At 43.5% G+C, this 15,179-nt stretch overlaps 1 protein-coding gene across 1 annotated transcript in view; it reads right to left on the bottom strand.

Moving 5' to 3' along the window:
• Window positions 1-4,023: 4,023 nt before the first annotated feature.
• PEAR1 (platelet endothelial aggregation receptor 1) overlaps window positions 4,024-15,179 on the bottom strand; it is a 168,410-nt gene continuing 157,254 nt past the window's right edge. The window contains exons 18-25 of the mRNA XM_077258725.1: window positions 9,834-9,962; window positions 9,498-9,626; window positions 8,647-8,859; window positions 8,447-8,562; window positions 7,640-7,754; window positions 6,453-6,509; window positions 6,020-6,232; window positions 4,024-5,621 (exon numbers count right to left, since the gene is read on the bottom strand). Of these exons, the coding sequence (XP_077114840.1) occupies window positions 5,455-5,621; window positions 6,020-6,232; window positions 6,453-6,509; window positions 7,640-7,754; window positions 8,447-8,562; window positions 8,647-8,859; window positions 9,498-9,626; window positions 9,834-9,962 (1,139 nt within the window). The 3' untranslated portion in view covers window positions 4,024-5,454. The remainder of the gene's footprint in view (window positions 5,622-6,019; window positions 6,233-6,452; window positions 6,510-7,639; window positions 7,755-8,446; window positions 8,563-8,646; window positions 8,860-9,497; window positions 9,627-9,833; window positions 9,963-15,179) is intronic.

The following is a 15,179-nucleotide window of genomic DNA, read 5'->3' as shown; positions in this document are numbered from 1 at the left end:
TGTACAAAATCTATATTCTTTATAAGTGACTATGAGGGTGCCTGAATAAAATGTGGCCCCTTACTGCGGGTCAGGCCCTTGGGGCAGAAGGGAGGCAGCATTTAGGGTTGGGGGCACAGCTGGCACTGCATGTCTCTTGGGAGGAGCCTTTGTGCTACCAGTAACCTGGAAGCCCCCGATACTTCCGTTACCGGAGCTGAGTGAGGGCTTTTTATATACAGCTCTGGCAAAAATTAAGAGACCACTGCAAAATGTTCAGTTTGTCTGATTTTTCTCTTTATAGGTATATTTTTGAGTAAAATGTAAATTGTTCTTTTATTCTATAAACTACTGACAACATGTCTCTGAAGTTCCAAGCAATATATTTTGTATTTTTTTTCTGTAAAGGAGAAATGGTCAAAATAACAATAAGCATGCAGTGCTTGCAGACCTCAAATAATGCAAAAAAAAATCAAGTTCATAATCTTTTTAGATACAACAATACTAATGTTTTAACTCAGGAAGAGCTCAGAAATCAATATTTTGTGGAAAAACCATGATTGTTAATCACAGCTTTCATGCTTCTTGGCATGCTCTCCACCAGTCTTTCACACTGCTTCTGGCGCAAAAATTTAAGCATTTCTTCTTTGTTTGATGGCTGGTGACTATCCATCTTCCTCTTGATTACATTCCAGAGGTTTCCAATGGGGGTCAGGTCTGGAGATTGGGCTGGCCATGACAGGGATTTGATGTGGTGGTCCTTCATTCACACCTTGATGGACCTAGCTGTGTGGCATGGCGCATTGTCCTGCTGGAAGAAACAGTCCTCAGAGTTGGGGAACATTGCCTGAGCAGAAGGAATCAACTTTTTTTCCAGGATAACCTTGTATGCGGCTTGATTCATATGTCCTTCGCAAAGAACAACCTGCCAAATTCCAGCCTTCCTGAAGCATCCCCAGATCAACACCTGGTCATCTAATGGTTAGACGGAGACCTGGAGAGGCGTACAAGCCACAGTGTCTTGCACCCACTGTGAAATTTAGTGGAGGATTGGTGATGATCTGGGGATGCTTCAGCAAGGCTGGAAGTGGGCAGGTTGTTCTTTGCGAAGGACATATGAATCAAGTCGCATACAATGTTATCCTGGAAAAACAGTTGATTCCTTCTGCTCAGGCAATGTTCCTCAACTCTGAGGACTGTGTCTTCCAGCAGGACAATGCGCCATGCCACACAGCTAGGTCCATCAAGGTGTGGATGAAGGACCAACACATCAAATCTCTGTCATGGGCAGCCCAATCTCCAGACCTGACCCCCATTGAAAACCTCTGGAATGTAATCAAGAGGATGATGGATAGTCACAAGCCATCAAACAAAGAAGAAATGCTTAAATTTTTGCCCCAGAAACAGTGTGAAAGACTGGTGGAAAGCATGCCAAGATTCATGAAAGCTGTGATTAAAAATCATGGTTATTCCACAAAATATTGATTTCAGAACTCTTCCTGGGTTAAAACATTAGTATTGTTGTTTCTAAATGATTATGAACTTGTTTTTTTTTGCACTATTTGAGGTCTGAAAGCAATGCATTTTTTTTGTTACTTTGACCGTTTCTCATTTTCAGAAAATCAATACAAAATTTATTGCTTGGGACTTCGGAGACATGTTGTCAGAAATTTATAGAATAAAAGAACAATTTACATTTTACTCAAAAATATACCTATAAAGAGAAAAATCAGACAAACTGAACATTTTCAGTGGTCTCTTAATTTTTGTCAGCACTGTATATAATGATTCCATATTTACTGTATTGGGGCTTGGTTTTTGCTGTATGGGGGCTTGTTTGCTTTATGGGGGCTTGTTTTTTTGCTGTACGGGGGCTTGTTTTTTGCTGTATGGGGACTTGTTTTTTGCTGTATGGGGGCTTGTTTTTTGCTGTATGGGGGCTTGTTTTTTGCTGTATGGGGGCTTGTTTTTTGCTGTATGGGGGCTTGTTTGCTTTATGGGGGCTTGTTTTTTGCTGTATGGGGGCTTGTTGTTTGCTGTATGGGGGCTTGTTTTTTGCTGTATGGGGGCTTGTTTTTTGCTGTATGGGGGCTTGTTGTTTGCTGTATGGGGGCTTGTTTTTTGTTGTATGGGGGCTTGTTTTTTGCTGTATGGGGGCTTGTTTTTTGCTGTATGGGGGCTTGTTTTTTGCTGTATGGCGGCTGGTTATTTGCTGTATGGGGGCTTTTTTCCTGTATGGCGGCTTGTTTTTTCCTTTTTTTCCTATATGGCGGCTTGTTGTTTGCTGTATGGCGGCTCGCTTTTTGCTGTATGGTCGCTTGTTTCTTGCTGTATAAGCCTACTTTCACACTAGCGTCGTGCACTGCACGTCGCTATGCTTCATTTTGTAGAAAAAATGCATCTGCAAAAGCACTTGCAGGATGCGTTTTTTCTCCATAGACTTGCATTAGCGACGCAGTGAGGCTAAAATTGTGACATTGATCATGTTGTTCTGAATGTGGCAAATATGAGGACGTTTTAGTTTTGACATAAAAATGCATATTTATCGTAATGTCTTGTGATTTTTTTCTGTTCTTTGTGTTTAGATATTTTTTAATTTTTTTTTTACTTAGTCCCTTTATAGGACTTCAACTTTTATTTCTCTGCTCACTATCAGCTCCATTAAATAGGTGGCAAAGTCTAACGCCCCCCAGCTGCAATCCACACAGGGAGCGCGAGTTAGGACTCTGCGCCTGGAGTGAATCAGTGTTACTCCACATGGGAGCTAAAAGTAAAAAGGCAGAGATAAGGGCGAAGGAGTATTTTATGCTACGTTCACATTTGCGTTGTGCGCCGCAGCGTCGGCGCCGCAGCGCACAACGCAAACAAAAACGCAGCAAAACGCATGCACAACGCTGCGTTTTGCGCCGCATGCGTCCTTTTTTTAATTGATTTTGGATGCAGCAAAAATGCAACTTGCTGTGTCCTCTGCGCCCGGACGCGGGCGCCGCAGCGACGCATGCGGCGCAAAACGCAAGTGCGACGCATGTCCATGCGCCCCCATGTTAAATATAGGGGCGCATGACGCATGCCGCTAATGTGAACGTAGCATTAGTGAATCTTACATTTTGAGTGAGTGGGATATCATGGGGTTTGAAATGAGTTTGCGTTGTGTTTGGAGGAGCTGTAATAAGGTATCAAGAGTCAATGGATGGCATTCAGGGGCTTCCAAGGAAAGCCAAAGAGGTGGTTCCAAAGAGGTTTGATATCAAAGACGTGGTGTCATCATGACAACCCCTGGCGTTATACCCTATGTGAGTAGAAGAACATCACAGATGTGGGACTTCAACTTAAGACCACCAGACACATAGTTGGGCCAGGTGAGCTGACTATAAGTCAGGTTAGGGATATAGGCATGTATCCTGGTGCCTACAGATTGCTGCTGAATTCTTGAGTTTCCATCTATCTCACCTTCTCCACTTGTCGCGAGCTGTCATTTTCGGTATTCCCCCGTGGTACCTTCTCCTCCTTCGCTGTCTGGTAACTTGTCTTGTGCACACAGCTGCCTGCTCTCCTTTCAGGACATGTCAGTTGTGGGATATCAGTATCTGGTCCTCGTTCTCTAGTCAATAGACGGACGACTTGTGATCACATGATTTATTAATGAAGGTGTCCAGATAACAAAGGACTCACCTGAGCCATCCCCGCCTGTCTCACAGTGCTATGTGCCTTGTGTATGTCCTCCATTCGTTCTTTTTGCCCTGTGGTATCAGTATGGGCCGCAATCTGTGACTTACTGACATATCATGCCTTCTCATTGTTGTAGACCAGACACCAGCTATGTCCCAAAGAGCATTAAGTGCGGATAAAAGAGTGGTCTCATCATGACAACCCTTAACTATATGCAATATGTGGGAGTAAGAACATCACAGAGCTGGGACCGCCACTAAAGACCACCAGGCACGTAGTGGTTCTCTATGGCAAATTCAGCTTGATTGGATAGATAGATCCAAACATGCACTTGATATAAGATACAAAACAACACATGTAAAATTGATTTATTTTAATCAATCACTTTATTTTAATAACACTTTGGAATTTCCATGTTATTTTCTACATTTCTGCATCACATTGAGAACGTCAATATAGCAGACACAATACCTACGATCCAGACTGATAACCCTTCTCTTCTCCATCTGAAGTGTCCGCACACAGCATCTGTACTATCTAGAATTCTATGTGAGCAGTCTAACATCAAGAAGATTAGATGCCTCATGAAGTATTATCAAAGCTTTCACCATTTCAAGGTGAGGTGGAACCTTCAACAAACAGATCATGCACAATTCCTAAGAAAAGCAAAGAACATCTTCAGGTAGACTTCACAAGTCAAGTCAAGATTCAATTTCTGAGAACTTGAGTTGATGTCTATAAAGTTGTCACTAGATAAGATCCGTTTTACAAACAGTAGATGTTTGACAAACTAGATGACATTGATAGAAGCTGTTGTAGATGCCTTCAAGACAGTATATGCATAGGAGGTAATCAAAGACGTCTATTTAGTGGTCTTAGGGCTGAAGTCTATATCTAGAATGATTGAAAATGCCTTTGAGAACAATTTTCAATCTCATGTCCATCATATCCAGATGTGGTTTATGCCTTCACCAAGACTTATTAAAGAGTCCAGCATCTATCACAACATAGTTGCCTTCTAGAATTTGCATCTATATTAGTTAAGATGCTGTAAAAGAAGTCTGTTTCTAGGTCTAATGGGCGTGGCCTCATCACAAGAAAATAGAAAAAGTCTTCAAAAGTCCTTTTTATATAATGACCAGATATGGTACATGCCTTCACCAAGACTCATTAAAGAGTCCAGCTTCAATCAAACATAGTTGTCGTCTAGATTGCTTCTACATAAGACATTATGGAAGAACTCTGTTCAATCTTTGGAAGATAAAAGATGCCTTTGAGAACACCTCTGAGTCCCATCACCATCATGGCCAGATGGTGTACATGCCTTCAAAAAGGCTCATCCTGCCTTCATTATGACATAGTTGCCTTCTAGAAGACTGCACCTACATAAGATGTTATTGAAGTAGTTTGTTTAGAAGGCTGATTACCAATTCTATATCACTAGATGATAGAAGAAGCCTTCTAGAACACTTATGCATCCCATATCTATCATAACTAGATGTGATACATGCCTTTACCAAGACTCATCGGATAGTCCAGCCTCCATGATATCTTCTAGAAAACCTTAAGAGAATCCAGTCTCCAAAGCTAAAACACATATTTACAACCATGCAGTTCATTCACAGTGAGGACGAACCTTCATCTTAATTGTACCCCCAGCAAAATGTGTAACTCTCATTCTGTAAACCAAGTAAAAATTTGTTTCACAGATCAGGAAGAAGATCCAGAAGATACCATAGGTTCCAGCTTGGGCTTCAACAAGGTCCAGTTGGAGGTATCTGACATAAACACTTCTTGTCAGTGTAATCATCGGGCTTTGCGCTTTGTTCCGGGCGATGGGGGATACTGTCGGACTGGAGGCATGTCGTAGTGGCTGGGAATGTGGCTGTTTTTGGGAGAGTCGTAATGGTTCGTCTGAAGGCTGTTTCGGGGAGAACTGGTGGAGGCGGCTGCTGCTCCTCGTATGAAGCTGTCTACAAGCAAGAAGTGAAGTCTATATTATTTTTATGGTCTGCGGACAATAAAAACATACATAGCTGAACATGAAATTTAGGGCAAATTTAGACAAGTAGGATAAGACCTGAGACTTCTAATCTAGAGTATAAAGGCCCATGGTTTTGACCTATATCCCCTTTCTTTGAAGCTACTATAGATCCAATAATGATGGACATCATCTTGCCATAAGGCTCTAGGTTGGACCTGGAAAGACAGCCCAAATCTTGATTCTTTCAGGTATACGTCAAGATGTGAGAACCTAAATTGTTTACAAGACCAGCGTCCATTGACTAAGCCATTTAAAGCAACCAGTCCTTGATCTACAGTAGATTCTAGATTAATAGTTGCCTAGTTACTAGTTACCTAGTGATCTCACCTTGCTCCTGTGATTCCACTTGGTACATAGCGTCTTCATCAAATAGTCCGATTTCTGCATAGGACATTTCTCGATGGACTGGAGACTTCATCTCCATGTAATTCCCCTCTGAAGTTCTGGACATCAGCATCGGAAGATCTTTGATGGTGGCATATGGATTCTCACTGTTCAGGGAGCTGTTACTGATACTGAGAGCAGAGTCTTTCACGTATTCTGGAAAGAAACAGTTTACATTAATTATGTCAACTGTCAACGAGGGATTTGGAGCTTGTCAAGAGTTCCACTTAAAGAAATGGAGATGTTTTTGCTGCCAATCTTTGATCTATGAGAACCAAAAGGGGCACATTTTGCCCCAAAACTTGGCCTTTCCAATATCTAAAATCTAGAGGGTAGAGTAAACTATGGAGTAAAACACCCATCATTGTGTACTCACCATTTCCCTTATTATAGTAAACTCCAACACTGTAACTTCGGTCTATGCCATTTCGTCCTGAAATTAAGAAAGTATTAAAAAAAAGTTACCTTTCCTTTTGCATATTTTAAATTCCCTTTCTCCATTTAGGCCCCAATCTATTTGGCTTCAGCCACTGCAGAGCAAAATACTAGTTTAATATGCCACTGATCCACCAGAGACCAGCAAGTCTTATGTAATAGCAAGCTACTGGACCATCAGAGATCAAAACTCTCAATATTCCACTCACCACCAATACTCTATATTTCACTAACCACTAGGAATAAAGACTCATAATATTCCACTGACCACCAGGGATCATGACTCTCAATAGTCTATTGACAACCAAGGAACTTTGCTCCCAATATTACACTAACCACCAGGGATTAAACCTCTTGACAGTCAACTGACCACCAGGGATCTAGATTTATTCTAATGACCTCTCAATATTTTATTAACCACTAGGGATCAAGATGCTCAATATTCCACAAACCACCAGGGACTTGGCCTTGACTGCATTATTGACTACCCAGATGCTTAGTTAATCGTAATGTTTCAGACTTATAGGGGTCTTCCAAGAGTCTGACCATAGTAACTCAGAATTCCCATAAACACCCTGTATAATCCCAATTAAACAAGTACGTAAGTGCTACAAAAATAAAACTTTTTTGCCAATAATATATACAAATTACAATTCTGAGGTGTCATGGATCGTTTCACATGAAAAATGGTGTTGGGGTCAATGGTTATATGGTCAATGTGCCCACCAGATGTTCCTAACATACAACATGCTTTGTGTGTGGGTCACTTGGGAACAAAGCCGATTCATTTCAGCTGTTGGATCAAACTATTCTGTCTTCCAACATGGCTCCAATGTTCACTATGAAGATAATCCATGGAGGACACTTCATCTCGAAGCTAAATGTTTGTGTAATAAGAAATAAGATCAGATCGAAGGAACTCCACGTTAAGCTTTTCTAAAGAACCACCATTCCTCCAAGCAAGGGAAGTTTCTGTGATAATTTCCATGCATGGATCTCAACCACTGTGATGAGCATGAGCTAACTGCACTTCATTGATCCTCCAAAGTGAGAGCCTCACAACTACAGCAGGTTAGTCATACCATCGTATTGACCTACTATGGACAACTCTTTGATGTTGTTTTGTACCTTTAGGTACTGTCTGATGTTTCCAGTCGGCTGGCAATGTGGCATTGTGGTCCGAACTGTAGGAGCTCATTCTCTCTCTTTCCGCGTTCATCACATTAGAAAGATGAGGATTCATCTAGATAAAAAATTAATAATAGGTATATCATTATTCTATCAATCTTTGTAAACCATGGGCTTTATGTATGAAGAAAAGGGAGTCAAATTTAAGAGCAATTTTTATGATAGAGATGAAGACATCATGACATTTTCAAAAACATGGCTCAAGTCTTGAAGGAACTGGGAAAACCCTTCTGGTACCTCGAAAGTCCACATTGTCGACTATGTATGCTCAAGGTAACATGATCATAACACCTTATAGCATGGTCTGTCCTGGTTAAAAATTTAGTGCAACCCTTGGGTTACCACCAACCGTGAATCCGGAAGACCCTTCTGGTGTCTTGGGAGTCCACAATGTAAGCTATGTATGTATGTATGTATGTTCAAGAAAGACCTTAAGGCATGTTACCTTTTTGGAGCTTGGCCTCTCCTGGCCAAACATTTGTCTCAACCCTTGGTTTATTACTGACCATGGATCTGGAAGACTCTTCTGGCATCTCTAGAGTCAACAATGTAGAATATGTATGCTCATACACCTTAATTTCTTGGAGCCTGTTCTGCCTTGGCCAAAAATTTGTCTCAAACCTTGGGTTACTACCGACTGAATTTGTAAGATCCTTCTGGTATCTCGAGAGTTCAGATCATAGACTATGTATGCACAAGAAAGATCTTAAAGGCATGTTAAGGGAAGGGAACTTAAGGGCATGTTACCTTCTTGGAGCCTGGTCTGTCCAGATTGCTTGGCACCGGTGGTGGGTTGGGTGCACACTGGGACAGCGTGTGATAGCTGGGGTTGGTGTAGTAGTGCATGTAACTTGGAGGCACGTCTATAAAAATGGAGACAATGAGATTATTGACCAAAAGACGTTTTCGAAATGTCCTTGTATGGTCACATTTTTGTGTCTACCCACCTGGGACTTCATATACAGAGCTGGCCGGCCTGGTAGACGTGTACGCTACGGCTAAGTTACGGCTCTCCTTGTCTTTCTGCCAGTGACGGTAGACCATAAATAAGGCAATTAATGCTACCACCAAGATGACTAAAGCGATGATGCCAATCATAGGTCCGATTGAGTCGGCGCTCACAGACGTTTTCGGGACCATGGTAAATGGGACGTCAGGTGCTGAGGAAAAAAGACATTACCATGGACATGACTAGGCAGGAAGGGAAAGGCACTCACAGAAGGAGCATTAAATGCAGTGCAATAGAATAAGTCCAATCCAGTGCTTTCCTTTCTTTTCCTCCATTCTTCCAAGATCGATAACATTTTTTTATTTACACCACAAATCACATATCTTAGATGCATTTGGCAAAGATTGATCTACAGATCTACATTTAAAGGTTTAAAAGCAGCAATTGGCCATTGCTGTCATTAGAGGAAGGTGCTGGCTGAATAACACAGCCGGCACCTCCCAGGTATGGTGTAGACTCAGCTGCTAAGACCATTCCATGTGTCACACCGTACGGAAGATATCAGGAAAACTGGGAACTTCGATGGGCAACCGTAAGGTCCCTTACTGCCCGTTCCTCACACAGAATTGAAAGTAAATACATTTTCTGTCTCAAGCACATTAATTTTTTTAGTTGTGGTGTGTGACCCTTCAGAAAAATGGGATGAACACACATCACTGAGCCATAAAAGTTGGCATCAGGATATCAAGCCTCATCCTTAGTCTTCAGAAGACATTTTAGGCTACGTCTCCATGACATGGGAGAAAAAAAGTCTCCTGAAGTTCATTGATCTGAAGAAGATCTCCATACCTTTTTCACAGCGTGATCCGGACCAACCCGCCTCACATTGGCAATGACCCGTCACGTGGTCGCAGGTGGAATTGTGGAGGCAGTCACAGACCTGGTGGCATCTGAGCCCGTAGGTCCTAGAAGGGCAACCTGATGGTGGAAAATAAGGAAGTTATAACTAATGGAGAATCCCTTTCTATAAAGCTTGTGATGTGTGGAGGATGGAGCAGTCTTAACCTCTGATAGGACAGAAGATGGATTTCAGACTCCCGCAGACTCCATTAGACAAAGCTGAAGTGCACTTTGACCAGTTGTGGTGACATACATACATATATATATACTGCCATCTTCACTCACGATTGTCACAATAGGGGCCGTGATATCCAGGCAGACAGGAGCACTTCCCAGTCGTGTGGTCGCATTCGGCTCCATTTTGGCATCTGCATTTGCTCATGCAGTTCTCGCCGTATGTCCCCAGGGGGCAGACTACGCAAAGCAGAACACAGTGTCCGTTATGAACAATTGGCGGCACACACATCATTATAAGGGGTACTGCGTGTCCAGATATTATCATAAGCAGCTGCAATAATGAGAGATCAAAGGGATAAACACAGCTGTGAGGTGCGGCCCCCTGACCCCTATATGTTGTGTGTGTATATAGACGGCTGTGAGGGGGCGGCCCCCTATATGTTGTGTGTATACATGGCCCCCTGGCCCCAATATGTTGTGTACATACACGGCTTGGAGGGGCGGCCCCCTGACCCATATATGTTGTATATATACACGGCTGTGAGTGGCGGCCCCCTGACCCCAATATGTTGTGTATATACACGGCTGTGAGTGGCGGCCCCCTGACCCCAACATGTTGTGTAAATACACGACTGTGAGGGTGGTCCCGTGACCCCAATATGTTGTGTGTATATACACGGCTGTGAGGTGCGGCCTCCTGACCCCTATATGTTGTGTGTGTATATACACGGCTGTGAGTGGCGGCCCCCTGACCCCAACATGTTGTGTACATACACGACTGTGAGGGGTGGCCCCCTGACCCCAATATGTTGTGTGTATATACACAACTGTGAGAGGGGACCTCCTGACTCAATATAGTGTGTGTATATACACGGCTGTGAGGGGCAGCCCCCTGACCCCTATATGTTGTGTATTTCAACACGACTGTGAGGGCCGACCCCCTGACCTCAATATTTTGTGTGTATATACACGACTGTGAGGGTGGACCCCCTGACACAGTATCTGTCAGGACTCTGAACATTTTTTACCTTTTGTGCATTACTGCCCTTTTCCAAGGTGGCGCATTTGGTCTCATGAGACTGTGTCTTCCTGCTATAAGACTCCACCCCAGCCTTCAGTCTGTGCTAGAGTATTCTGCCTTGCATCCAGCTCCTGACCTCTGGTGACTCCCTGGCTATATACCTGCTCCTGTGAACCTGTGTGGTGATCCTGCTACTCTGCTCTGAGTTCCTGCTGCATACACCAGTTTCCAGTAATCCTCCTTCATCTGCTGCTCGTGTTTACTTCCATCTGCATTTGCTGAACATGTAAGCTGTTTCTGCTCTGCAAAAACCTGAGACTATTAACCAGGCTTCCCTGGTTGAGCTAGGATATGATTTGAACTGCCTTATAAGCTTATCTATCTGTGTTTGGACTAAGACAAGGATTTATTCATGTCAAGTATCCTCAAGAATAACTGTGCTTCATAGACTTTCTGCTTGATTGCATTTTCCTCTGAAGTTTCCTACAGACTGCTAAGCTGCGTTTAATATTTACACCAAGTGTTGTGGACTTGAGTTTCTCTCTGCACCTGTTTGAATCACCGTGTGATAATATAGACTTTACCACTTATAAAACTGTGTCCTGTAGGTGTCTTGTTCCACGCAAAGAGTCTCCTGAGTTATCCCCTATAATTATTACAGGATACTCTAGCCATAAAAAAAAAGGAGACTGCTGGAACAATGACTGCAGAGAGCAGATTAGAGCAGGTGTTTTCCATAATTAGATCACTGCAGAAAGATGTGGAAGGTCTGCAAAAGAAGTTTGGAAGCTTTGAACACAATCAACAAGTGTTTGGACAAACTTTGCAGGACTTAAGCAACCGCATGGCAGCCCAGGAAAACAGACTTGCTGGCATAAAGTCCCAGTATGGACGGGCTTTTCAGGACATAAGCACGCAAATAGCTGCACAAGTGACTTTTCCCTCTGGGCAACCGCCACCAGCTAGCCCACCTAAGTTGCCCCCATTCAGACTTAATGGTGATCGCGACAAATTTGGTGGCTTTGTGAATCAATGTATGCTATATTTTGATGTGCATGCTGACTGTTTTCCTACTGATAGATCCAAAGTATTGTGTGTAATAATGCTACTGACCTCACGAGCGCTCGCCTGGGCGAATCCGATGATTGAGTCTCGTGACCCACGGTTAAATAACTTGGATGATATTTCTTGGCCACTATGGAATTAATGTTTGATGACCCTAATCGCTGTGCAACCGCTGAATCTGCTTTGTTGTCTTTACGCCAGGCTAAACGTTCTGTTATTGAGTATGCCACTGAATTCAGGAGATTAGCGGTAGATACTGATTGGGACAGTTATGCACAATTGCCTATTTTTAAAAGGGGTCTGTCTAGTATTATAAAAGATGAACTAGCTCGCTCTGAGTCACCACAAGAGCTAGAGACATTTATACAGCATTGTGTGCGCATAGACATTCGCCTTAAACCGTATTTCTAACTTTTCCCTTCCTTCCAAAGTGCCTGCAGGTAAAACCTCTCGGGAGGTGGAGGAGGTGCCCATGCAAATTGATTCCGTTCAGAGGCGCAAGATCAATGAGCGTCGGGAGCATCGCCTTCGTGAAAGTCTATGTTTCTACTGCGGCCAGTCTGACCACTTCTTGATCAATTGTCCTAAGTGTCCTAGATGGCCTAACAAGGTGCTAGCAGCAGTAGGGGAGTATGACAACTGTGATGATGAATCTGACATCTCTGAATGTAGCCTGCCTTTAAACGCTGTATTCCATTCACTTTCTATGACTTCACCCCCCAAGGAGCTGAAGGAGAAGAACTCTCACTGTTCTCTCCCTATTAGGATCCTGTGTTCAGGACAGTGGATTTCCAGTGCAGCTATGATTGACTCAGGTGCAGGTGGCAATTTCATGGATATCGCATTTGCCAAGGAACATGGTATTGAAATTCAGCAAAGAGCCTGTCCAATTACCATGGAAACAGTGGATGGGTCACCTTTAATCTCTGGGAGAGATCCACAGGAGACCGTACCCCTTGAAATTTTGTTGGAGCCTAATCATCAGGAGCAACTTTCTTTTTTGCTAATTTCTTCTCCTCATTTTCCTGTGATTTTAGGCATTCCTTGTTTGCGTTCTCAGAACCCAATTATCAACTGGGAGACCAAGGAGATTATCTTTCCAACAAGGAGCAACTAAGTGTTAACAGAAGCTGTCCCTGAGTCCACGGCTACGGAACCACATGTACAGGTATTTTCTTTACCTCCAGCATATAAAGAGTTCTCTGACATCTGTGACAAGAAGAATGCAGATCAGCTTCCTCCACACAGGCATTATGACTGTCCCATTGAGCTGCTTCCTGGGGCAGCTATTCCTTTTGGTAACGTATACCCTTTGGCGGCACCTGAGCTTCAAGCCTTAAAGGAGTATATTGATGAAAATCTGGCCAAAGGCTTCATACGTCCTTCTTCCTCACCAGCAGGGGCACCTATCTTTTTTGTAAAAAAGAAGGATGGGACCCTGAGACCCTGTGTTGACTATCGGGAACTCAATAAGGTAACCATACAAAACTGTTACCCTTTGCCTCTGATTCCCGAATTACTGGAAAGAGTCCGCCATGCTAAGGTGTTCTCTAAACTGGATCTTCGTGGGGCTTATAATTTGGTGCGTATTCGTCCAGGGGATGAGTGGAAGACAGCATTCCGATGTCGGTATGGACACTTTGAATATCTCGTGATGCCCTTCGGGCTTTGTAATGCCCCTGCAACGTTTCAACACCTTGCTAATGACATTTTCAGAGATTTGTTGGACCAGTTTGTGGTGATCTATTTGGACGATATTCTAATCTTTTCTGACTCTCTACAGGAACATAAAGAACATGTCAAAGCTGTTTTAATACGTCTGAAAGAGAACCATCTGTATATTAAGCCGGAGAAATGCGAGTTCCATCGTTCTGAGATACAGTTCTTAGGTTATATCATCTCTCCCCAGGGGCTGAACATGGAATCTGGTAAGATTCAGGCTATCCTTGACTGGCCGGTACCCAAGAATGTTAAGGAGGTCCAACGTTTTATTGGTTTTGTAAATTTCTACAGACGCTTCATTCGAAATTTTTCTGATATTGTCCGTCCCATTACTTCCTTGACAAAGAAGGAAAAGTCCTTTAAGTGGCCATCACAGGCTCAAGAAGCTTTTGATCGGCTTAAGATCTGTTTCACATCAGCACCGCTGTTGATACACCCAGATCCAACACTTTTATTCATTGTGGAGGTGGACGCTTCTGATAATGCTTTGGGGGCTATTCTCTCCCAAAGAACTGGAGAGAAGGGTCTGCTACATCCTTGTGCTTTCTTTTCCCGTAGACTAACCTCAGCAGAGAAGAATTACTACGTGGGAGACAAGGAATTGCTGGCTGTTATTGCGGCTTTCAAAGATTGGAGGCATCATCTGCAAGGAGCTGCACAACAGATCATAGTGCTAACTGACCATCGCAATTTAGAGTTCCTTAGATCCGCTAGATGTCTTTCTCCTCGTCAGGCTCGTGGGAACTTATTTTTAAATCAATTTAACTTTGTTATCTCGTACCGTCCAGGTTCTCGTAATGGGAAGGCTGATACTTTATCCCGAATCCATGCTGCGGATTCCGTACCTGGAGCCCCGTCCAAGACCATTCTATCTGATGCCAATTTCATCGGAGTTATCCACGATCAGGACTTGTGGAAGGAGTGCAGGGAGGCCTATGATGTTGATGTATTTCTGGCCAACCCACCTGTGGATATTAATCTTGTCTTTAAGGGTGGCATGTGGTTCAGAGATCGACGCATCTACGTCCCTGAGGTCGTCCGCCTGCAGATCCTTAAGTTGGTACATGACTCCAAGTTGGCTGGTCACCGGGGGGGACAGAAGACACAAGAGTTCCTGAGCCGATTCTTCTGGTGGCCAACTTGCCTGAAGGATACCAAGGACTATGTTCTCTCTTGCGGGATATGTGCCCGTTACGAGACTCCTCATGTGGCACCTATGGGTCTTCTACAACCATTACCTGTTCCGTCCCGCCCTTGGGGGTCTATATCAATGGACTTTATTGTGGAGCTGCCTACATCGGGGGGCATGAATACAATCATGGTGGTAGTTGATCGCCTGACTAAAGCTGCTCATTTTGTTCCATGCACCGGCCTCCCCTCAGCTAAAGAAACAGTGAACTTGGTTATACAGAATGTCTTTCGGTTGCATGGGGTTCCGGATGAGATCATCTCTGACCGTGGAGTACAGTTCACTTCAAGATTCTGGAAGGGGTTTTGCTCTGCACTCAATATTAATGTCTGTCTCTCTTCCGCTTACCATCCCCAGATAAATGGTCAGACTGAGCGTACCAACCAGACGCTGGAACAATATCTAAGATGCTATGTCAGCCATCTCCAGGATGATTGGTTGGAGTTGCTGCCATTAG

This window comes from Ranitomeya variabilis, chromosome 1 (assembly GCF_051348905.1).
Source record: "Ranitomeya variabilis isolate aRanVar5 chromosome 1, aRanVar5.hap1, whole genome shotgun sequence".
Lineage (NCBI taxonomy): Eukaryota > Metazoa > Chordata > Amphibia > Anura > Dendrobatidae > Ranitomeya > Ranitomeya variabilis.
Note: the sequence above shows the minus strand (reverse complement) of the source record. Positions and strands in the feature narration are given on the sequence as shown.